Source organism: Scyliorhinus torazame, chromosome 14 (assembly GCF_047496885.1).
Source record: "Scyliorhinus torazame isolate Kashiwa2021f chromosome 14, sScyTor2.1, whole genome shotgun sequence".
Taxonomy (NCBI): Eukaryota; Metazoa; Chordata; class Chondrichthyes; order Carcharhiniformes; family Scyliorhinidae; genus Scyliorhinus; species Scyliorhinus torazame.
The window spans coordinates 178,616,483-178,642,059 of NC_092720.1; the positions used below are offsets into that span (position 1 = coordinate 178,616,483).

Below are 25,577 nucleotides of genomic sequence, written 5' to 3' on the forward strand. Positions count from 1 at the left end.
GGGAATTCGCCCCAGTGGAGGCGGAGCATCGTGGAGGCACCGTAGAATACCAGGTCAGGCCAGTAATGATATGCCAACGGCGTTTACTGTATGTGCGTTCTGGAACGCATTGACGCCGCTGTTGAGGCACCAGAGAATTGGCGTGATAGTGCGCGCGCCTCGATTTCAGTGTCAAAACCGATTCTCCGCCCAATCACCTTTCCTGATTCTGGCGTCAGCCGCCGGGGAATGCTGCTCAAGATATATAACAATTTCTATATTCATCACAGCTCCCCCCTTAAAAAAAATGAAGCAGCAATATAAAAAGATGACTTCATTTTCAAAATCTTTTTCAACTTTAAACACGACTCATTACTAAACACTATTATTACACTATATAATACATATCTCGTCATACTAATGCGTGCAAATTTAAACATCAGTTTAGACCATTTCAATCTTTCTTTCCCAACATTGAACGTTCCATTTTTCTTATATCTCAAAGTCATGATAAAGCATCGGCAATCATGTTTTCTCTTCCTACTGCAAGTTAAATAGGTGTAGCAATAAACTCCATTTAAACGGCCTTGCATTCTAGAACATAGAACAGTACAGCACAGAACAGGCCCTTCGGCCCTCGATGTTGTGCCGAGCTTTGTCCGAAACCAAGATCAAGCTATCCCACTCCCTGTCATTCTAGTGTGCTCCATCTGCCTATCCAATAACCGCTTGAAAGTTCCTAAAGTGTCCGACTCCACTATCACAGCAGGCAGTCCAGTCCACACCCTAACCACTCTCTGAGTAAAGAACCTACCTCGGACATCCCTCCTATATCTCCCACCCCGAACCTTATAGTTATGCCCCCTTGTAACAGCTACATCCACCCGAGGAAATAGTCTCTCAACGTCCACTCTATCCATCCCCCTCATCATCTTATAAACCTCTATTAAGTCGCCTCTCATCATCCTTCGCTCCAATGAGAAAAGCCCTATCTGATCTTTGACCTTCCCCAGAATGTCAATGGATTCTGGGCTCTATGAACAATTGTTTCTGATGAATTGTTAACAAGGCAAATGTCAAAATGTTGCATCACCAATGCTAAACTCATGTCCAACAATATGGCCCAAGAATCTCGCTTGGGCTTTCAGAAACTCACTTTTGGTCACGTTTCCCGCCAAGCCAGCGTCCTGTAGTCGATCAAACAATTCCTTTAAATGTTCCACATGCTCCTTTCACGTTTGAATACCGCCAGATCGTCTATGTACAATTCTTTAGGCCACAAATGATCTTGTTGGTTCATCTTTGGAATGTTGCTGGCATATTCTTCATTCCAAATGGCATAACTTCGAACTGATACAGACAATTTGGCTTTAGAAGACCCAAAACTTCCGGTGATGGGGATGTGCTGAGTGGACGCACAAAAGGTGGTTCTCCGGCCTGAAAACTTGACAAAAGGCACTTTAAGCCCAAAATAGCCCACTAAAATTGGGGGGAAATACCCCTTTCCCTCCCCCAACACCATCAGGACAAGGTTTGCCAAGCGGCAGCAGCTCCAGGAGCCGAAAGGACGGAAAAGGCAACAAAAGCCTGGAGAGAAGGAATGAGCAAATGTCAAGCATGTGCAGAGGCGAGACCCTGGCCATACCTGAATGAGATAGACCGTCAGGCCACGCACAGAGCTCCCCTCACCCGACAAACAGATGGAGGGAGTTCCTCATGTCGGAACTCCAGAGCCTCAAGGGAGCCATTAAGACGGAGATGACGGCAATGGCCAGAGGTGCTGATCACCCTGCAAGCAGCTCTGGAAAAGGCAGAAAGGAGCTGGAGACCCAGGAAACCACGCTAAGGGAACTAGAGAAGGCGAGAAGAAACCATCGACTACTGTAAAGCAAGTGAGAAAGCCGCCAATGAATATGCTGAATTCAGGTCCCGTGAAAAAGGCGCGTACTTCAGCAACGTGGTCGGCACTACTGCCTCTGTGGTGCAGCCTAAAACAAATCGTAGTTGTTTTGCAAAGGCGCGGCTAAGGAAAAAATGCGAACGGACATTCGATGTTCTGCGCATGTGTCGGATCAGTTCGCACATGCACACTTTGAAAAAGGACGCAAGCCGGAAGTTGACCGATTTGAGCATGCGCACAAAATGTTTACACATGATGCCACCAACGTGATGACATGTACACGCTGTGGACACTCCCACTTCAACCACACTGTCCTGCATTTGGTAAAAGATCTGCAACATGTAGCGAACACAATCATTTTGCTACACAATGCAGATTTAACACAACAAAGCACCAGGGTCAATTTAAAAAGGCATTTCAACTGCATAAAAAAGTCAACACCATACCAAACATGGAAGAAAAAGAAAAATAATTTAAAGTCAGATTGATCTCACTATGCCTACTTCACTGGACAGCTTCATAATAGAAGCAATCACTAAAACAAAAGAAGACGATACTGCTGAAAGACCAATTAGGCAACTATCCGATAGGAATAAAGTTTGGATAGAAACATCGATAATAAATGGATCAGAGGTACAATTTAAATTGGACACTGGCGCACACGCTAATCTGATAACAGAATTCATTTGGGCAAAGTAGAAACCCATCCAAAATATAAAAAGACACATTGTAGATTAACTGACAACAATAGGAATGAATAGCAACCAAAGATTCATGCTACCTCATAGTTCAGAGTGGTGACATTAAAATTCCACTTGATTTTGAAACTGTGGAAGAAACAAAATCTTCACTTATTGGAGTAGATGCATGTAGCTAAACCTGATTCAAAGAATTCATACGGCCAAATCATTCTCCGACTCACTGAACAACAACAGTGAATCTATTTTGAGCAACTTCATGCATGTGTTTAATGGAATGGGGACATTACCATTTACCTACAACATCAGACCCAAAGAGAATGCTAAACCTGTTATTCGTGCTCCCAGACTAGTACCAGCACCTCTGAGAGAACGACTAAAGGAAGAACTAGATAGGATGCAGCAGAATGGCATCATATCAAAAGTTACCGATCCAACAGACTGGGTAAGCTCAACGGTCTGTGTTATTAAACCAAATGGCGACCTCAGAATCTGTATAATCCCAAGGATTTACATGATAATATCAAAACGGAACATTATCAGATTCCAAAATGGGACAAAATTACACCGGAAATGGCCCATGCCAAATTTTTCACCAAACTTGGCGCGTCTAAGGGATTTTGATAACTATATCTGAATGAGAAGAGTAAACGACTCTGCACTTTCAACACTCCTTATGAATGATATCGTTTTAATCGATTGCCCTTCGGCATCATTTCAGCTTCTGAAATATTTCACCGTGCCATGGAGACAATAATTGAAGGTATTTCAGGTATGTGGACAATGTCATCATCATAGATTATCATCATAGAATTTACAGTGCAGAAGGAGGCCATTCGGCCCATCGAGTCTGCACCGGCTCTTAGAAAGAGCACCCTACCCAAGGTCAACACCTCCACCCTATCCCCATAACCCAGTAACCCTACTCAACACTAAGGGCAATTTTGGACACTAAGGGCAATTTATCATGGCCAATCCACCTAACCTGCACATCTTTGGACTGTGGGAGGAAACCGGAGCACCCGGAGGAAACCCTCGCAGACACGGGGAGAACGTGCAGACTCCGCACAGCCAGTGACCCAAGCCGGAATCGAACCTGGGACCCTGGAGCTGTGAAGCAATTGTGCTAACCACTATGCTACCGTGCTGTCATCATATGGTCCAACACACAGGAAGAACGCTGTGAGAGTCTACTTAAAATTCTCATGAGAATTGACGCCTATGGACTCAAACTAAACAAAGAGAAATGCCAATTTGGCATTCAAAAACTAAAATTTTTGGGAGATATCAACTCAAAGGATGGAGTGCAACCTGACCAATCCAAAGTCAAAGCTGTTGGTCAAATGCAAACACCAAAAGACAAGAAAGCCATATCAAGAATGCTCGGGGTTGTCAACTTTATGGGGAAATTCATTCCAAACTTATCAAGTGGGACAACTGCAAGAAGAAACCTGATAAAGAAAAATGTTGCATTCATCTGGACTCTACAGCATGAAGGGAATGGCAAGATCTAAAGTCATCTTTAATCACTTGCACCAGTTCTAGCATTCTATGACTCAACATGAGTAACCCAAATGACAACAGATGCAAGTCAAAATGGTATTGGCGCAGTTATACTACAAAAAGCAGACAACAAAGGGATGCTCAGATTGAAATAGAGTGCCTTGGTATCTTGACGGGCATCACTAAATTTCACTACTATGTCCACAGACTGCCACACTTCGTTGAGACAGATCACCGTCTGCCAGTAAATATAATCAAGAAAGATTTAAATGACATGTCGCCGAGACGTCAACGCATGATGCTGAAGCTGCGTCGATATGACTTTGAATTAACATGTCCCCCAGGGAAAGATTTAGTATTTGCGGATACATTATCCAGATCCACATTGCACGAGGATAGCAAAGTTGTTGACGTTGTACTCAGTATTGAAGCACAAGCCAACTTCATCAAAGCAATTCTACCTGTCACAGATACTAAACTACAAATAATCAAGGCAAAAATTCTACGAGATATGACACTTCAGCAAGTGATACAATATCTACGTACTGACTGGCCTAAAGGGAAATGTGCAAACTTTCGTAACATCAGAGAAGACATGTCAATTATCGACAACTTTCTATTGAAAGGGGACCACATTTTCATTCCATCATGTCTTAGACAAGACATTCTCGCTCAAATCCACGAAGGACATCAAGTCATTGAGAAATGTAGAAGAAAAGCACGGCAATCGCTATATTGGCCGGGAATCAACAAGGATATAGACAACTACATTCAACAGTTTCGGATATTCCAAATGCACCAACTGGCACAATGTAAGCAAACCTTGGTGGACAAAAGGCGCCATGGACATATTTTACTTTCAAGACTGTGATTATTTGGTAATCATTGACTATTACTCAAATTTTCCGGAGGTTAGCAAACAGCGCTACCTACTATAATTATTCCAAACAAAGATGAACAAGTCGTGTATCAAAAAATGCAGCAACTGTAGAATAAGCAAAAGAAGTATTACAACAAAAATTGCAAACCACTATCTACACTCAGAGAAGGTGATATTGTTCACATTCGTAATCCTGAAGCTGGATGAATGGACATGAAATGAAAATGAAATGAAATTCGCTTATTGTCGCAAGTAGGCTTCAAATGAAGTTACTGTGAAAAGCCCCTCGTCGCCACATTCTGGCACCTGTTCGGGGAGGCTGGTACGGGAATTGAACCATGCTGCTGGCCTGCCTAAAGTACTCATTAAACTCACACCAGGATCATATGTGATCAGAACAGAATCTGGAAAGATTTTTCGCAGAAACAGAAGAGATCACTTGAAACTTAAACAACCTGTTACATACACAGAATCAGCCACAACAAGTCAACAATTCATATTTCCTACAAATGACTTTCTAAATGCTCTATTATCACATGTACCAGGCAATGCAAATAAAAATGTCATAACATTAAGAAGGTCTACAAGACGTAGGAAACCTCCAAACAGATCAAGCTGTAAATCTAACATTGGTTCTATCATTGTTGACATGCTGTATAATACTGTAAACATGCCATTCAACCTGATATATATATTTAAAAATTGAACATTTTTTCATCAAAGAAAGGGGATGTGACATTATACAAATATATTATACATGTGAAGAGATAATGTAATGTTAATCCTAGTCACTAGAGGGAGCTAAAGGACAGTACTATAAATAACACTGGCTCTTGGACTCGGGAGGAGACCAGATCTGGAGCTGACAACGATAAGATTCATAGTGTATTGCAGAGTTAGTCAAGATATAATTGTTATAGTTAATAGGTAGAGATCGTGTGAGTGAGTGCAGTTTAATTCTTACATATATGATTGCTATTCGGAATTCATGTTGAACTCAAATTTAATAGTGTTAATAAAATTAGTTTAGTTCTTCAAAAGAGCTTTGTGTATCTTTGTGATCACTACACCAAACCCCTCACAAAGATCACTACAGCCATAAGCTATCCACTCCCTGGGCTGCATGTGTCAAACTGTCTAACACTGTCGTGATCTGTTTCACCCACCCCCGCCAGGAGAAGGCTGCTCAAAACTGTTGGAAGCGGGAGAAAACTGGAGGAGGACCCCAGGACCGGAGACCCGACCGTGGCAGAGCAGGGGGCCCTGGACATGGTCGGCAGCCTGGAGGAAAGGGAGGTCGACCGGGTGGAGGTCGGCCACAGGCAAGGAAGTAAAACCCTGCTGAGTTGCGGTTCCCTGTGACAAGTGTGTCAGCGCCCCCTCGCAACACGACCCCAACATCACCCTCACCCCCAACACCACCCACGTTCCCAACACAAAACCCATACCACTCTCACCCGCACACCACCCTCACACCCACACCCCGCCACCCGGCCTGCGGTCTAATCACCCTGCTGGTGTTGGGGCGGGTCCATCCGGTGTCCCCCAACTCCAGCCAGTGCCACAGTCGGAGTCCCCTCCCACTGTTGGCCATGCAGTGACAATGAGAGCAGCTCAGACGGAGCCCTCGACCCGAGACTCAGAACACCCTGGATCTCGAGTCCGATGTTGACACAGATTCCCCGTCACAGCTGTCTCCAACACCATTCCAGAGACGCTCACTTCGGCTGGGCATGTTAGTGAAGAGGCTTCTGGGACACTATCTGGTGTGCACCACACAGCTGATCCGGTATAGCAGTGGAGGCAGGATCTCCTGAGGGGGCGGACGGTCAGAGGACAGGCCGACCCCAGGAACTAGCTGCCGTCCAGATGGGTCTTGGGTTTCTGCAAAGGACAGTTCCATCGATTGTGGAGATTCAGTCGCAGAGCCAGGGACTATATGAGTGGACGTCAGTGAGTATTCAGTACCTGCAGGTACAGTTGGACGAGTCCAACCACATGCAGGAGCAAGAGGAGGTGTCGACCATGCATGCCAACCAGGCGAACGCCCCATCGGTGGCGTCCATGGTGGAGGCATTGGGGTGGCGGTTTGGTCTATGGATCAGCATGTCCAATGCCTGGGGCATTCTGTGCAGACACTGGCTGTGGCCCAGAGCAAGATTGCTACCTCGGAGGCAACCGTGCGTGAGAGCCATCTGGAAAGCACAGCAGCGCTCTTGAGCGTGGCCCAATCACAGCAGGCCATTGCTGGGAACATCAGCGGCATGGCCCAGGCATTGGCCGATGTGGCACAGGCACAGAGGGAGGTGACCCAGTTCCAGAGGGAGATGGTGCAGTCACTGGCTGGTGTGACACAAACCCAGAAGCAGGTGGCACAGTCAGTGGGTAATATGGCGCAGTTCCCGACAGAGTTAGTCCACACTCTGTGCTCCATGGCCACGTGCATGCAGACCCTGTTCAAGACCAGAGTGGACCTCCAGGACTGGCAGTGCCAGGTGGCGGAAGAGCCTCAGGAGATAGCTCTGTCCGTACCCCCGTCCCATGGAGTAGCCCGAGGGCCACCGGGCACCCCAAGGGAGGAGGAGGTGATGGGGCCCGTGCCACAGCAACTCGGACTCCCCCAGCCCAACTGGTGGGCAACAGGCAGACAGGGCAGCACCACGCCAGCTGGGACACCCGAGCAGCAGCCTGGCCCATCTACTCCCGGTCACCCCAGAAGACGGCCACCAACGGGAACGCAGGTGGCAGGGCAGAAATAACAGCAGGCCGCCTCCACTGTCGATAGACTCACCTCGATGTAGCGTTGGATCCCGTGAGGCCAGGAAGTTAGACACCAGTTAAGTTGGCACGGGTGCAGGGCACAGTTTGGTGATAGGGGCTAGGGCAGGACTCTTCATATATGTTGTCACATTAAACACCTGTTCACATTGTTACAACCTGACTTGGTGCTCTGTCAGATGGGGGTGGAGGCTGGCCAAGGAGAGGGTGCAAGGGGGAGGTAGAATGGGCGGACGTCGTGAGTGCCTGGGCCCCATGTCCCGCCCATCCTCCCCTTCCCCCCCCCCCCCCTTCCCCCCCTCCCCCCCATCCTCCTCACCGGACAAGGCCTGGCGTTCAACCTCTTCCTCCAGCACGTTGCCCCTCTGCTGTGCGATATTTTGGAGAATGCAGCAGGCCGCCATGATGCGGGCGACCCTCTCGGCATCAAACTGGAGGGCCCCGCCAGAGTGGTCCAGCCACTTGAACGGCATCTTCAAGAGGCTCAATCATGCTCCAAGTTGCTGCATGGGCTTCTTGTAGCGGGTCGCCACATCGTTCTGTGGCCTCCGGATAGGCGTCATCAGCCATGATAGCAGTGGATAGCCCCTGTCGCCCAGGAGCCAATCCCCCAGCCAGGTGGAAATCTCAAACATGTCAGGAATCGCCGAGTGTGCCAGGATGAAGGCATCGTGCATGCAGCCATGGTATCAGGCGCAGATGTGTATGATGCGTAGCCAATGGTCACATATCAGCTGCACGTTCATCAAGTAGAACCCTTTTCGGCTTGTGTACAGCTGCCTGTCTTCTGCAGATGGGGACAAGCAGCCTGCCGATCACCCCCTCGACCTGGGGCATGTTGGCAATGGCGGTGAACCCTGCTGCCCGGGCATCCTGATGGGCTCAGCTCACATCGAAATGGATGCATAGAGCCAACTGGGCATAAAGGGCCTCCATGACGGCGCGGATGCACCTGTGCACCGAGGTCTGTAAGGTGAGACAGGTCTCCACTCGGCACCTGGCAGAACCCCGTGGCATAAAGGTTTAGGGCGACCATCACCTTGACGGCCAACGGGGACGGTGTCCCCCCCATACCCCCACGGTGCCAGGTGTGCATCGGGCAGATATGTCGCACTGTCTTCCTGCTCAGCCGGAGTCATCGACGCCATGCCCAGTCTGGCAGGTCCTTGAATGACAGGCGCTGCCAGAACACGCAAGGCCTCATGCGACGCCTCCTTTGCACCTCGTCCTCCTTGGCTTGTAGGGAAACCCACTCTCCATCCTGAGCGGCTGCCTCCTGTCTCTCTGGGTCATGCTCCGCTGCAGCAGCCTCCTCCTCCTCGAGCAGCTTCAGCTCGAACAGCCGCAGTGCATCCCCCAGGGCTGCAGCGACTAGCAGGAAGGCCACCCTTGCTGGTTGGATTCCAATATCCACTGTCTTCAGAGGGTGAAAGGCCAACCTGTAAACATGGTGCATACACCCGTGCCCAACCAGGTCTACCGGGCTACATGGTGGCCCTTATTGGCACTGTGGGCTCTGCCCTCACAAATCCCTCGCCCCACCATCTCCGCACCCCTGGCCCCATCATTGCCCAGCACCTTGGGGGCCTTTGGCCCTGGCGCACATCCCTAATGCCATGGGTACCATCAGTTGGTGCTGCCCTTGCCAGCGGTACCCTCCACAATCCCGCCTGGCATCACCGTAGGGGCTACAGTGGGCATTGTCCTTGAGTGGTCACATGATGGCCCACTGGCAGGTGGCGACCGGGTGGGTGGGGGGGGGGTATGGTGGGGTGCAGGGGTGGCGGCACACCTACAGCCGGTGTCACTCTGCAGAACTAGGGGCCAAGGTGAGTGGTCAGTGGGTGCGCAGCAAGATGTTTGCAGGCCACGGCAATGGCTGTCTGTGCCTGGACACCGCCGCAGTCCAGTGGGGGGGGGGTCAACCCGGTCACACAGACTGTTCCCTGTCCGGCCCTGCAGCCTATGGTTGCTCCCCTCTGTGTCCCACCTCCTTTCTCTCCCTCATCAACCATGACACCAGTTCACGATTTTTTAAATGACAAGTGAACCGCGCCATCAGTAACTTGGCCCATTGGAGGCGGAGAATCGCGGTGGCCTCGGAGAATACTGGGTCGGGCCCGCTAATGATATGCAAAGTGTTTACTGTACATGCATTCCAGACCACGTTAACACCGCTGTCCAGGTGACGGAGAATTTGGCGCCAAAATGGCAACCGCCGCGATTTTGGTGTCAGAACTGATTCTCCGCCCAATTGCGTTTCCCGCTTTTGGCGTCGGCCACCGGAGAATCTCACCCAAGGTCTATTTGAACAAAACTTTATTACAAGCACAGTATTTAAATCTTTAATATCAAACCCAAGAATAGCTTTCAATTTCCCCTTAGACAATACTACTCAACACAAAGAACACCCTTAATTGCGATACTTAGTCCCACTTAAACAACAAGAAAATAGACCATCTCAGCTCTCAATCTACCTGAAATGCCAATGGCACAGAAGAAGACTTGGTTTACAGAGTTATTCTTTAAGAAAGAGATCTTCTGACATTGCTTTACAGAACAGAGTTGACTCCGATCCAAAGCCCTCTGGTTGGGCGTCTTCAAAAGTTGTATGTACTGGTTTGGTTCAGCTTCCCCTTGTCCTCAGACAAGTCTGCACTGCTTTAAATAGAGATAATCTTTTTTTAACTACCCCTACAGTGAGAACAAATTGCCTTGCTTGGTTTCAGCTTCAGCCAGAATCAGAACTGTAACCGAACAATGCTTCATAAAAAAAAACTGATGCCTTAGCTCCACCCAGCAATGACAGCACATTACCAAGCTGAAAACTAAGTAACTCTCCAGGGCATCCCCTTAATCAAAACAAAATTGCAGTAGCCCAAACGTTTTACCGTGTTTAGCTACACCGATGATTGTCTTTTCAACCAAGATTATTTTTAAAACGTGACTGCAGCAGTCAAACACACTCGAACCTATTCTTTGAACCCTTACTCCACCAAATACTTAAAATACAATATAATGAAATCTCTACTTCATCTTAAGATCTTCATTAATTCAGCCTAATTTTAATGCTCTTATCCAACTATGAAATTATTTTGATTAATTCTTTCTAATTCAATGTACGTCTGACCTTGTTCTTTGCTTAGACTATAAACATCTTCCTGGAGGCTCCTGGCACTGGTTCAGATGCACTTAAAATAGCTTCTCTCACCTCATCATAATCCCAAACCTCCTCTGATAATGATGCAAACACTTCACTCGCCTTATTTACCAACTTTCTCTGAACCAAAAATACCACATAGCTTTTGACCACTCCCAATTTTGTTAGGATACCGGACCAAACCCCAACTTTGTTAGGATACTGGACAAGAAACCCAAACAGTTTCTTTAAATTTGCAAACCTGCGAGGAAGGGATATTGCACCCCAGGAGTGATGACTCTGCCCAATCAGTATCTGCTATATTAAAACAAATTTTTACATAAACACAGCATAAACCATATTAACATCAAAGAAATAGCTTTACAATTACCAGTTAAACGCAAGCAAAATCTAATTATGATCTATATATTCTACTAACTCCAATTAAGCAACCCTATACAGCTCAAAAGCCACTTCTAAATAAAGTTAACAAAGCAGGTTGACTTACTGAGCGCTTCAAGAGAGTGGCTCTTTCAGGAGCAGAACACTTCTGCTCAACCCAGCAGCATTTGGTGAAATTGCTGTTCAACTTAAAATCCTTCATCTTGTCGGACTCAAATTCTATGGAAAACTGCAAAACTGCAGGCAGACCTGGCTCCCCCCCATTAATCACATTATCTGTATTCAATTAACATGTCAGATGACCTGCTTAGCTAGAAATAAATACAACCCCTCATAGATGGCCTACACTCCAGTAGATTTCCAGCAATCATAACAATATTCCATCAGACCTTTATCTGTTATCAGTAATATGATTGGAATCAATCCTGACCTCACCTTTTGGCACTCTTTAATTACTGCTTTAGGAGACATACTGTCTGCATGTATTTTAAACAAAGATACTTTCATAATATTACTGTCACATATTAGAAATACAATAGTTAACAATTTCTACATTCAGTTTGCAATGATCAGTGGTGTGATATGGTCAGCAGTGAGATATGCTCAGCAGTTTAATGTGATCAGCAGTGAGATATGGTCAGCACTGACATATAGTCAGCAGTGAGATATGGTCAGCAGTGTGATATGGTCAGCAGTTAGATATGGTCAGCAGTATGATATGGACAGAAGTGACAAATGGTCTGCAGTGCGATATGGTCAGAGGTGCAATATGGTCAGCATTGCGATCTGGTCAGCAGTGTGATATGGTCAACAGTGTGAAATGGTAGCAGTGTGATAGGGTAGTAGTGTGATAAGATCAGCAGTGCAATATGGTAATTAGTGCAATATGATCTGGGCAGAAGTGTGGTATTGTCAGCAGTGTGATATGGTCAGTATAATATATGGTCAACCATGAAATATGGTCAGCAGTGAGATATGGTGAACAGTGCGATATGGAATTTTTTCACCTGGAGAAAATTAAATATGCCATTCGAGTATCGCATGCATGAGAACAGTTCGTCGGCCTGTTCCAGAACCTGTTCAAGGCCAGCAACAATGAATAGAGAGGGACACGAGAAAGTTAAAAAGAAAAGAGAGAGGAAAAATAAAAGAAAGACAAGGGGGAACCATAGGAACGATGGGAAGGAGAGGAAGAGGAGGAAGGTTTCAGATTCCAGCATCCGCAGTAATTTGCTTTTATCCAAAATAAATTAAATATTGGGGTTTATATCTCATCCTGCTTGGTGGAGCTGGGGGGAGGGGCTTTATTTAGCGAAAGCGAAGTGTCTAATTCAAGCATTTTCTTCCACTCCTGTGGTGTCTGTGGATTGGACATTCTTCTATGATATGATCAAATAGTTTACTCTCTCCCACAGGCACAGAGGGCTCTTGCACTAATATGCCATCTGTGGAGATTGGCGAAGCAGAGGCCTGTGACCGGACCTGAACCCCTGTTAAGGGTGGACCACTCTTTCCTTGCAAGGGTGAAACCAGGCAGCTTTTGGGTTGGATTTGAGACCAGGTATTTGTCATATTCAATGATTCTCAATCATTTATCCAGGTGGAATTGCCATTGAACTCCTGTGTGGGAGGGCTTTTCTAGACCGGCCTACTTGATGGAAGTCATGCGTTGGGTGGGCTGAATTGATCAGCATGAGGTGGCAGGTGAGCGAGGGTGGGACATTGAAAACTTTCTCTATCATTCTGTGGGTTGTTGCAAGCACCCAACTAACTTCTGACCTTTGTCATTACCTATTGTGACGATTGGAAGATTTTTGGAAATTGGGTTATAAATGTAATAAGTGGGCAATTTAAAGGTTAAACCCCTGCAGAGATGCTTTTTTTATCTTGAGGTGATGAGGTCCGTGGTGCGGTGAAGCTCGGAAAGAGCGAGGGAGACATTCTTGAGAAGCTGTGGAGAGAGGCAGTTTGAAGAAAGCTGTTCGAGAGACAGAGGACGGGATTCTCCATTTCAGAGACTTCAGGGTGGGATTCTCCATTGCCTGACGCCAAAAACGTGTTCGGCAATCGGGCGGAGAATGGCCAGCGGCACAGCTGACAGCACACTATAGCGATGTTGGACACTTTTTCTGCCCCCTCTCTCTCTTTCTCTCTCTCAGCAGCCACGATGGCTGTTTCCCGATTTTTAACACTACAAGTGAAACTCGCCATCAGTAATTCTTCCTGGCGGAGGAGCATCAGAGAATACCTGGTCAGGCCTGATTATGATGTGCTAATGGCGTTTACTGTACGTGCGGAGTACAATACATTGCCGTCTCTGTCAAGGTACCGGGCATGGTAACCTGTCCGCCGCCCGGCGCCAGCCAAGATTGGCGCCTCACGCAAGATTCTCCGCCCAATCGCCGTTCGCAATACCGAGTCGCTGGACAGAGAATGCCGCCCAGAGTTTTTGGGAGAAAGACTTTCGGAAGTGAAGTCTGATCTCTGATCTTGGAACCCTTGTTTCTATTGTGTGACCAGGGAGGCAGTTTTCTTTCCCAGTGAGATAGTTTTAAAAGTGATAATATTTAAAACACGGGGCAGTCTTGATTCGAGACAAGGTTGAAGCAGCCATTTGAATACATCGAGCTAAAGTCTAAAGGGGTTCTCACATGATTCAGGATTTGCTTTGTAATGCAAATATCATTTTAGGCCTTGCTTGTTTAAACTGGATTGACAGCTATACGTGTATTTACTTGATGTTTAACTCAACATTGACTAGTCGGTTTAAGGTGTACTTCCAAACAATTCTTTTCAGGTTCAAAGTTTTAAAGTTTAATATTGGAGCTATAATAAAGTATGGTTTTAAAATAATAAAGGCCTATTTCTTCATGCAATCGCTCCTGGGGCGGATCGATCTTTCTACAAAGTCTTAAAAAAATAAAATAAAATATTGGCGTTTTCGGTCCAATATCCTAGCCACTGTTGGGGTCTGGTTGGAAATCACAATACTATCCCTTCACAAATTGCTCCTGCACCATCCTGACTTCCTGAATTTAAGTCATCCCTCTCTGTTGTAGCAATACCTTCTTCATTAAATAAACCACATCTCCACCTTTCCCTAGCCTCGTAGCCTTCTCAAATCCTACCCCCCCCCCCCCCGCCATCCTGTATGGTCAGCAGTGTGATGTGGCCCACAGTGCGACTTATCAGCAGTGAGGTCTAGTCAGCCATTTGCTATGTTCCACAGCGAGGCATGATGGGAGCTGGTCTGATTGTGTGACAGAATTGGGGAGATGTGGGGGGGGCTACATGAAGGCTTTGGCCGGTTTTCTTGTTTGACCTCATCTGCAAGCATGACTTAAGTTTGAGGCCAACCTGTAGGCAGTAGTTTGAGTACTGATACCGTTCTAAAGCCTCATTGCTTCCTAACCTTCAGCTTGTGCTTTCTTTCCCTCACTCTGCTACGCGCGCCCCCCCCCCCCCCCACCACCACCGTCCCACCCCCCCCCCCACCACCCCACCACCCCGCCTGGCGCCTCTGCCCTTTCTTTCAAAGCAATTCCAATTCCACCAACTCCCACAATGGGATTTGAACCCCTGTTCATGGAGCCTATCTTTGAGAGACAAGGTTGCTCACCCAACATTGCACCGTCAGCCCACCCCCAAAAGGAAGAACGCCGTTGACCGAAAACTTACTTATGGCAGGTGGTCTGTTGCCCATTGGGTATCCATACGACTCCGCTCGTCCAATCCCATAGATGTAGATAGCGAAGTGAGCCGAGACATGAGAGATAACGTGACGCCCTCCACTTCTGCCCACAAAGATTTTGCTGGCAGTGAAGCCACCGAAGGTTGAAACTTCTAAGGGATACGTGTTCAAAGACATCCCGTCTAACATAATCCCGGCAGCATTTGCTCTTGACGAAATGACCAGGATGTAGTTGTATAAACTATCCATTGTCACAAATACAAAGTAATTGCTGAAAAAGACAGTTGGTATCACGGTCAATAGGAAGGGGTCAAAGGTTGAAACCATTGAGTTGCTGCCCCCTGTAAACAGGTAAATGACCATGATCGGTTTGGTTGAGTTTATGATCATTCCACCATTCACAGTGATGTTAACGTGACCTCCTTCATGAAGCAGCATTTGCCAATTCTCTTCCGCTGTGTGAATATTCACCTTGGTATCGTTCTCAGAAGAGACAATCGTGATGATGTCCCTCTTCGTCTTCGTCATAAAGGGGAAAATGACAAACATATCAGACCACTTGTCGACCGGATATAGAATTTCACTGATATGGTCACAATTATTCGGGGGGATGGATATACATTGGTCTCCACTGAAAACAGCCACGGGCCTTGTGGACTCGACCTTTGTGCCTGTCAAGTCCTTGTCACTCTGAAACTGAACAACCTCGTACGGGTCCATTGCAAAGGTTAAGCTTTCCTTGTCAGTGTACTGGGTCCCATTGAAGAACAGAGCTCCCGAAACAGTGATGGTGATCAACACGTCTTCATTGCTGTTAGCAATGGCAAATTGTTTGACGTTGTACTGACTGCCCACGGTATATGTTATGATATAATACTTTGTTCCCAAATTGATGAAGGGCAAAGTTAAAAATGTGTCGTACGTCTTCGATCTTCCATTGAGCCCAACAAGGGAGATGTCTTCATCTGATGTAACAGTTATCGTCTTTGTTGCAATTTGGTTCCCTGACAACATGTGGGTGGAATTCAGAGTCATAGTGGCTGTGCTGTTAGCTCGAATGGATACGGAGCGATTATAAGGTGGGTCAGGTATAAAAACATTCACAACTGCTGGTCTGTCATAAGTGAAAAAGTACATGGTGAGAGCAGCTGTCTTGTCGTAATTTTGGAGGAAAGCTAAGATGAATCTTCTTCCTGAATTGAGTGAGTGAGAGGAATCTGCCAAGTAACAACAACACTCGTTAGGAAATGAACAGGGCCAACCTCATGTTCATTTGCAACAGCGAATTTTGTTTCCTTTCACTGAGAAAATGAGAAAATCATTGACACTTGGAGAAGCGAAAAGGACACTACATAGAGTAACTGACGTAGAGAGGCAGTGAGAGATGGTCAGTACTTGGGACAGACAATGGTGGGGGAAGGATAGTGGGGCGGAATTAATTTTTTCATCACTCACGGGATGCCTGTGCTGCTGGCTAGGCCCAGCTTTTGTTGTCTCTTGAGAAGGCGGTAGTGAGCTGCCTTCTTGAACCGCTGCAGTCCATTTGGAGTGGCTACACGACGGTGCTATTAGAGAGGGAGCTCCAGGAATTTGACCCACCAGCAGTGAAGTGATGTGGATGGATTTCCAGGTCAGGATGGTGAGTGGCTTGGAGGGGAACGTCCAGTTGTAGTGTTCCCACGTGTCTGCTATCCTTGACTTTCCAGATGTTTGGAAGGTGATGCCTGAGGAGCCTTGGTGGATTGCTGCAATGCACCTTGTAGATGCTGCTGCTGTGTGTTGGTGGTGAAGGGGGTAAAGGCTTGTGGAAGGATGATCAATCCACTGGGGCAGCTTTTTCCTGGATGGCTTTGAACTTCTAGAGTGTTTCAGAGCTACACACATCCAGGCAAGAGAACACTTATGCATCACACTCCTGACTTGCGGCTTGTAGATACTGGACAGGCTTTGGGGAGTGAGGGGTTGAGTGACTCATCGCAGCATTCCCAGACTCTGACCTGCTCTTGTAGCCACAGTATTTATATGACTGGCCCCGATCAGTTTCCAGTCAATGGCAAACCCTAGGATGCTGATAGTGGGGGATTCAGTGAAGAGACGCCATTGCTTGCAAAGGGGCGACAATTAGATTCATGTCAGTAGGAGATGGTCAGGGTGTGCAACTTGTCACTGTTGGTAATGATCAGTGCGGCCGGATGGTCAGTGCTGCCGGATGGTCAGTGCTGCCTCATGGTCAGTGCTGCCGGATGGTCAGTGCTGCCGGATGGTCAGTGCGGCCGGATGGTCAGTGCGGCCGGATGGTCAGTGCGGCCGGATGGTCAGTTCTGCCGGATGGTCAGTGCTGCCGGATGGTCAGTGCGGCCGGATGGTCAGTGCGGCCGGATGGTCAGTGCGGCCGAATGGTCAGTGCTGCCTGATGGTCAGAGCTGCCGGATGGTCAGTTCTGCCGGATGGTCAGTGCGGCCAGATGGTCAGTGCTGCCGGATGATCAGTGCGGCCGGATGGTCAGTGCGGCCGGATGGTCAGTTCTGCCGGATGGTCAGTGCGGCCAGATGGTCAGTTCTGCCGGATGGTTAGTGCGGCCGGATGGTCAGTGCGGCCGGATGGTCAGTTCTGCCGGATGGTCAGTGCTGCCTGATGGTCAGTGCTGCCGGATGGTCAGTGCGGCCGGATGGTCAGTGCGGCCGGATGGTCAGTGCGGCCGGATGGTCAGTGCTGCCTGATGGTCAGAGCTGCCGGATGGTCAGTTCTGCCGGATGGTCAGTGCGGCCAGATGGTCAGTGCTGCCGGAAGGTCAGTGCTGCAAGATGGTCAGTGCTGCCGGATGGTTAGTGCTGCCGGATGGTCAGTGCTGCCGGATGGTCAGTGCTGCCGGATGGTCCGTGCTGCCAAATGGTAAGTGGTGTGGAATGTTCAGTGCTGCCGGATGGTTGGTGGTGTGGAATGGTCAGTGCTGCCGGATGGTCAGTGCTGCCGGATGGTCAGTGATGCTGGATGGTCAGTGCTGCCAGATGGTCAGTGATGCTGGATGGTCAGTGCTGCCAGATGGTCAGTGCTGCCGGATGGTCAGTGGTGTGGAATGGTCAGTGCTGCCGGATGGTCAGTGGTGTGGAATGGTCAGTACTGCCGGATGGTCAGTGCTGCCGGATGGTCAGTGCTGCCGGATGGTCAGTGCTGCCGGATGGTCGGTGCTGACGGATGGTCAGAGCCGCTGGATGGTCAGTGCTGCTGGATGGTCAGTACTGCCGGATGGTCAGTGCTGCCGGATGGTCAGTGCTACCGGATGGTCAGGGCTGTCAGATGGTCAGTGCTGCCGGATGGTCAGGGCTGCCGGATGGTCAGTGCTGCCGAATGGTCAGTGCTGCCAGATTGTCAGTGCTGCCGGATGGTCAGTGCTGCCAGATGGTCATTGCTGCCGGATGGTCAGTGCTGCTGGATGGTCAGTGCTGCCGGATGGTCAGTACTGCCGGATGGTCAGTGCTGCTGGATGGTCAGTGCTGCCGGATGGTCAGTGGTGTGGATTGGTCAGTGCTGCCGGATGGTCAGTGCTGCGGGATGGTCAGTGCTGCCGGATGGTCAGTGCTGCCGGATGGTCAGTGCTGTCGGATGGTCAGTGTTGCTGGATGGTCGGTGATGTCGAATGGTCAGTGCTGCCGGATGGTCAGTGCTGCTGGATGGTCAGTGCTGCTGGACGGTCAGTGCTGCCGGATGGTCAGTGCTGCTGGATGGTCAGTGCTGCTGGATGGTCGGTGATGTTGAATGGTCAGTGCTGCCGGATGGTCAGTGGAGTGGAATGGTCAGTGCTGCCGGATGGTCAGTGGAGTGGAATGGTCAGTGCTGCCAGATGGTCAGTGTTGCTGGATGGTGAGTGCTGCCGGATGGTCAGTGTTGCCAGATGGTCAGTGGTGTGGAATGGTCAGTGCTGCCGGATGGTCAGTGTTGCCAGATGGTCAGTGGTGTGGAATGGTCAGTGCTGCCGGATGGTCGGTGCTGCTAGATGGTCAGTGGTGTGGAATGGTCAGTGCTGCCGGATGGTCAGTGCTGCCGGATGGTCTGTGCTGCCGGATGGTCAGTGCTGCCGGATGGTCGGTGATGTCGAATGGTCAGTGCTGCCGGATGGTCAGTGCTGCTGGATGGTCAGTGCTGTCGGATGGTCAGTGCTGCCGGATGGTCAGTACTGCCGGATGGTCAGTGCTGCCGGATGGTCAGTACTGCCGGATGGTCAGTGCTGCCGGGTGGTCAGTGGTGTGGATTGGTCAGTGCTGCCGGATGGTCAGTGCTGCCGGATGGTCAGTGCTGTCGGATGGTCAGTGCTGCCGGATGGTCAGTACTGCCGGATGGTCAGTGCTGCCGGGTGGTCAGTGGTGTGGATTGGTCAGTGCTGCCGGATGGTCAGTGCTGCCGGTTGGTCAGTGCTGCCGGATGGTCAGTGCTGCCGGATGGTCAGTGCTGCCGGATGGTCAGTGCTGCTGGACGGTCAGTGCTGCTGGACGGTCAGTGCTGCGGGATGGTCAGTGCTGCCGGATGGTCAGAGCTGCCGGATGGTCTGTGCTGCCGGATAGTCGGTGCTGCTGGACGGTCAGTGCTGCCGGATGTTCAGTGGTGTGGAATGGTCAGTGCTGCCGGATGGTCAGTGCTGCCGGATGTTCAGTGGTGTGGAATGGTCAGTGCTGCCGGATGGTCAGTGCTGCCGGATGGTCAGTGCTGCCGGATGGTCAGTGCTGCCGGATGGTCAGTGCTGCCGGATGGTCAGTGGTGTGGAATGGTCAGTGCTGCCGGATGGTCAGTGCTGCCGGATGGTCAGTGCTGCCGGATGGTCAGTGCTGCCGGATGGTCAGTGCTGTCGGATGGTCAGTGCTGCCGGATGGTCAGTGCTGCCGAATGGTCAGTGCTGCCGGATGGTCAGGGCTGCCGGATGGTCGGTGGTGTCGAATGGTCAGTGCTGCCGGATGGTCAGTGCTGCCGAATGGTCAGTGGAGTGGAATGGCCAGTGCTGCCGGATGATCAGGGCTGCCGGATGGTCAGTGCTGCCGATTGGTCAGTGCTGTCAGATGGTCAGTGTTGCCAGATGGTCAGTGTTGCCAGATGGTCAGTGGTGTGGAATGGTCAGTGCTGCCGGATGGTCAGTGTTGCCAGATGGTCAGTGGTGTGGAATGGTCAGTGCTGCCGGATGGTCAGTGCTGCCGGATGGTCAGTGCTGCCGGATGGCCAGTGCTGCCGGATGGTCAGTGTTGCCAGATGGTCAGTGGTGTCGAATGGTCAGTGCTGCCGGATGGTCAGTGCTGCCGGATGGTCAGTGCTGCCGATTGGTCAGTGCTTTCAGATGGTCAGTGCTGTCAGATGGTCAGTGGTGTGGAATGGTGAGTGCTGCCGGATGGTCAGTGCTGCCGGATGGTCAGTGCTGCTGGACGGTCAGTGCTGCCGGATGGTCAGTGCTGCCGGATGGTCAGTGCTGCCGGATGGTCAGTGCTGCTGGACGGTCAGTGCTGCCGGATGGTCAGTGCTGCCGGATGGTCAGTGCTGCCAGATGGTCATTGCTGCCGGATGGTCAGAGCTGCTGGATGGTCGGTGGTGTGGAATGGTCAGTGCTGCCGGATGGTCAGTGCTGCCGGATGGTCAGTGCTGCCGGATGGTCAGTGCTGCCGGATGGTCAGTGCTGCCAGATGGTCATTGCTGCCGGATGGTCAGAGCTGCTGGATGGTCAGTGCTGCCGGGTGGTCAGTGCTGCTGGATGGTCTGTGCTGCTGGATGGTCAGTGCTGCCGGATGGTCAGTGCTGCCGGATGCTCAGTGCTGCTGGATGGTCAGTGCTGCCGGATGGTCGGTGATGTCGAATGGTCAGTGCTGCCGGATGGTCAGTGCTGCTGGATGGTCAGTGCTGCCGGATGGTCAGTGCTGCCGGATGGTCAGTGCTGCCGGATGCTCAGTGCTGCCGGATGGTCAGTACTGCCGGATGGTCAGTGCTGCTGGATGGTCAGTGCTGCCGGGTGGTCAGTGGTGTGGATTGGTCAGTGCTGCTGGATGGTCAGTGTTGCTGGATGGTCAGTGCTGCTGGATGGTCAGTGCTGCCGGATGGTCAGTGCTGCCGGATGGTCAGTGCTGCCGGATGGTCAGTGCTGCCAGATGGTCAGTGCTGCCGGATGGTCAGTGCTGCCGGATGATCAGTGCTGCTGGACGGTCAGTGCTGCCGGATGGTCAGTGCTGCAGGATGGTCAGAGCTGCCGGATGGTCAGTGCTGCCGAATGGTCAGAGCTGCCGGATGGTCAGTGCTGTCGGATGGTCAGTGCTGCCAGATGGTCAGTGCTGCCGGATGGTCAGTGCTGCGGGATGGTCAGTGCTGCGGGATGGTCAGTGCTGCTGGATGGTCAGTGCTGACGGTTGGCCAGTGCGGCCGGATGGTCAGTGCGGCCGGATGGTCAGTGCTGCCGGATGGTCAGTGCTGCCGGATGGTCAGTGCTGCCGGTTGGTCAGTGCTGCCGGATGGTCAGTGCTGCCGGATGTTCAGTGGTGTGGAATGGCCAGTGCTGCCGGATGGTCAGTGGTGTCGAATGGTCAGTGGTGTGGAATGGCCAGTGCTGCCGGATGGTCAGTGGTGTCGAATGGTCAGTGGTGTGGAATGGTCAGTGCTGCCGGATGGTCAGTGCTGCCGGATGGTCAGTGCTGCCGGATGGTCAGTGCTGCCGGATGGTCAGTGCTGCCGGATGGTCAGTGGTGTCGAATGGTCAGTGGTGTGGAATGGTCAGTGCTGCCGGATGATCAGTGCTGCCGGATGGTCAGTGCTGCCGGATGGTCAGTGGTGTGGATTGGTCAGTGCTCCCGAATGGTCAGTGCTGCCGGATGGTCAGTGGTGTGGAATGACCAGTGCTGCCGGATGGTCAGTGCTGCCGGATGGTCAGTGCTGCCGGATGGTCAGTGCTGCCGGATGGTCAGTGCTGCCGAATGGTCAGTGCTGCCGGATGGTCAGTGCTGCCGGATGGTCAGAGCTGCCGGATGGTCGGTGGTGTTGAATGGTCAGTGCTGCCGGATGGTCAGTGCTGCCGGATGGTCAGTGCTGCCGAATGGTCAGAGCTGCCGGATGGTCAGTGCTGCCGGATGGTCAGTGCTGCCGGATGGTCAGTGCTGCCGGATGGTCAGTGCTGCCTGATGGTCTGTGCTGCCGGATGGTCAGTGCGGCCGGATGGTCAGTGCTGCCGGATGGTCAGTGCTGCCGGATGGTCAGTGCTGCCGGATGGTCAGTGCTGCCGGATGGTCAGTGCTGCCGGATGGTCAGTGCTGCCGGATGGTCAGTGGTGTCGAATGGTCAGTGGTGTGGAATGGCCAGTGCTGCCGGATGGTCAGTGCTGCCGGATGGTCAGTGCTGCCGGATGGTCAGTGCTGCCGGATGGTCAGTGCTGCCGGATGGTCAGGGCTGCCGGATGGTCAGTGCTGTCAGATGGTCAGTGCTGCCGGATGGTCAGTGCTGCCGGATGTTCAGTGGTGTGGAATGGTCAGTGCTGCCGGATGGTCAGTGCTGCCGGATGGTCAGTGCTGCCGGATGGTCAGTGCTGCCGGATGGTCAGTGCTGCCGGATGGTCAGTGGTGTCGAATGGTCAGTGCTGCCGGATGGTCAGTGCTGCCGGATGGTCGGTGCTGCGGGATGGCCAGTGCTGCCGAATGGCCAGTGGTGTGGGATGGTCAGTGCTGCCGGATGGTCAGTGGTGTGGAATGGCCAGTGCTGCCGAATGGCCAGTGGTGTGGGATGGTCAGTGCTGCCGGATGGTCAGTGCTGCCGGATGTTCAGTGGTGTGGAATGGTCAGTGCTGCCGGATGGCCAGTGCTGCCGGATGGTCGGTGCTGCCGGATGGCCAGTGCTGCCGAATGGCCAGTGGTGTGGGATGGTCAGTGCTGCCGGATGGTCAGTGGTGTGGAATGGCCAGTGCTGCCGAATGGCCAGTGGTGTGGAATGGTCAGTGCTGCCGGATGGTCAGTGCTGCCGGATGGTCAGTGCTGCTGGATGGTCAGTGCTGCCGGATGGTCAGTGCTGCTGGATGGCCAGTGATGTGGGATGGCCAGTGGTGTGGGATGGCCAGTGGTGATGGTGCTGTGTAATAGTCAGTTGTGTGGTGTGGGATGGCCAGTGGTGAATCGTAGTATGGGGAGTGGGATGGTCATGGCTTGGGTTGGTCAGTGATGTCTGATGGTCAGTGATGTGAACAAAGAACAAAGAACAAAGAAAAGTACACCACAGGAAAAGGTCATTCGGCCATCCAAGCCTGTGCCGACCATGCTGCCCGTCTAAACTAAAATCTTCTAGACGTCTGGGGTCCGTATCCCTCTATCCCCATCCAATTCATGTATTTGTCAAGATGCCCCTTAAACGTCACTATCGTCCCTGCTTCCACCACCTCCTCCGGCAGCGAGTTCCAGGCACCCACTACTCTCTGTGTAGAAAACTTGCCTCGTACATCTACTCTAAACCTTGGTCCTCGCACCTTAAACCAATGCCCCCCTGGTAATTGACACCTCTACCCTGGGAAAAAGCCTCTGACTATCCACCCTGTCTATACGCTCATAATTTTGTAGCCCTCTAGCAGGTCGCCCCTCAACCTCCGTCGTTCCAGTGAGAACAAACCAAGTTTATTCAACCTCTCCTCATAGTTAATGCCCTCCATACCAGGCAACATCTCTTCTGCACCCTCTCTAAAGCCTCCACATCCTTCTGGTAGTGTGGCGACCAGAATTGAACATTGTACTCCAAGTGTGGCCTAACTAAGGTTCTATTCAGCTGCAACATGATTTGCCAATTTTTATACTCAATGTCCCGGCCAATTAAGGCAAGCATGCCGTATGCCTTCTTGACTACCTTCTCCACCTGTGTTGCCCCTTTCAGTGACCTCTGGACCTGTACACCTAGATCTCTCTGACTTTCAATACTCTTGAGTATTGGGATACTCTGGAGGTGTGTGATAGTCAGCGGTGTGTGATGGACAGTGGTGTGTGATGGACAGTGGTGTGTGAAGGACAGTGGTGTGTGATGGTCAGTAGTGTGTAATGGTCAGTGGTGTGTGATGGTCAGTGGTGTGGGATGGTCAGTGGTGTGCGATGGTCAGTGGTGTGTAATGGTCAGTAGTGTGGGATGAGCAGTGGTGTGTGATGGACAGAAGTGTGTGATGGATAGTGGTGTGTGATGGGCAGTGGTGTGTGATGGACAGTGGTGTGTGATGGATAGTGGTGTGTGATGGACAGTGATGTTGGATGGACAGTGGTATGAGATGGTCAGTGGTGTGTGGTAGACAGTGGTGTGTCATGGTCAGTGATGTGTGATGGACAGTGGCTTGTGAAGAACAGTGATGTTGGATGGACAGTGATGTGTGATGGTCAGTGGTGTGTAATGGAAAGTGGTGTGTGATGGACAGTGGTGTGTGATGGACAGTGGTGTGTGATGGACAGTGGTGTATGATGGACAGTGGTGTGTGATGGTCAGTGGTGTGTGATGGACAGTGGTGTGTGATGGACAGTGGTGTGTGATAGACAGTGGTGTGTGATGAACAGTGGTGTGTGATGGACAGTGGTGTATGATGGACAGTGGTGTGTGATGGACAGTGGTGTATGATGGACAGTGGTGTGGGATGGACAGTGGTGTTTGATGGACAGTGGTGTGTGATGGACAGTGGTGTGTGATGGACAGTGGTGTGGGATGGACAGTGGTGTGGGATGGACAGTGGTGTGGGATGGACAGTGGTGTCTGATGGACAGTGGTGTGAGATGGACAGTGGTGTGGGATGGACAGTGGTGTGGGATGGACAGTGGTGTCTGATGGACAGTGGTGTGGGATGGACAGTGATGTTGGAAGGACAGTGGTGTGTGATGGACAGTGGTGTGGGATGGACAATGGTGTGTGATGGACAGTGGTGTGGGATGGACAGTGGTGTGTGATGGACAGTGGTGTGTGATGGACAGTGGTGTGTGATGGACAGTGGTGTGTGATGGTCAGTGGTGTGTGATGGACAGTGGTCTGTGATGGACAGTGGTGTGGGATGGTCAGTGGTGTGTGATGGACAGTGGTGTGAGATGGACAGTGGTCTGTGATGGACAGTGGTGTGGGATGGACAGTGGTGTGTGATGGACAGTGGTGTCTGATGGACAGTGGTGTGTGATGGACAGTGGTGTGTGATGGTCAGTGGTGTGTGATGGACAGTGGTCTGTGATGGACAGTGGTGTGGGATGGTCAGTGGTGTGTGATGGACAGTGGTGTGAGATGGACAGTGGTGTGGGATGGACAATGGTGTGGGATGGACAGTGGTGTGGGATGGACAGTGATGTTGGATGGACAGTGGTGTGTGATGGTCAGTGATGTTGGATGGACAGTGGTGTGTGATGGTCAGTGGTGTGTGATGGTCAGTGATATGTGATGGATAGTGGTGTGTGATGGACAGTGATGTTGGATGGACAGTGGTGTGTGATGGTTAGTGATGTTGGATGGACAGTGGTGAGGGATGGACAGTGATGTTGGATGGACACTGGTATGAGATGGTTAGTGGTGTGTGATGGACAGTGGTGTGTGATGGTCAATGATGTAGAATGGACAGTGGTGTGTGATGGTTAGTGATGTTGGATGGACACTGGTATGAG

General features: G+C 50.7%; 1 protein-coding gene across 6 annotated transcripts in view; it reads right to left on the bottom strand.

The window, feature by feature from the left end:
- LOC140390245 (uncharacterized) overlaps nucleotides 1–25,577 on the bottom strand; it is a 580,951-nt gene that overhangs the window by 483,642 nt on the left and 71,732 nt on the right. For 5 of the 6 annotated variants that reach the window (XM_072475229.1, XM_072475231.1, XM_072475230.1 and 2 more), the window contains exon 3: nucleotides 14,958–16,187. The exons of the other annotated variant lie outside the window; for it this stretch is intronic. In XM_072475229.1, coding sequence (XP_072331330.1) covers nucleotides 14,958–16,187 — 1,230 coding nt within the window. The remainder of the gene's footprint in view (nucleotides 1–14,957; nucleotides 16,188–25,577) is intronic. 6 annotated transcript variants of the gene reach the window in all.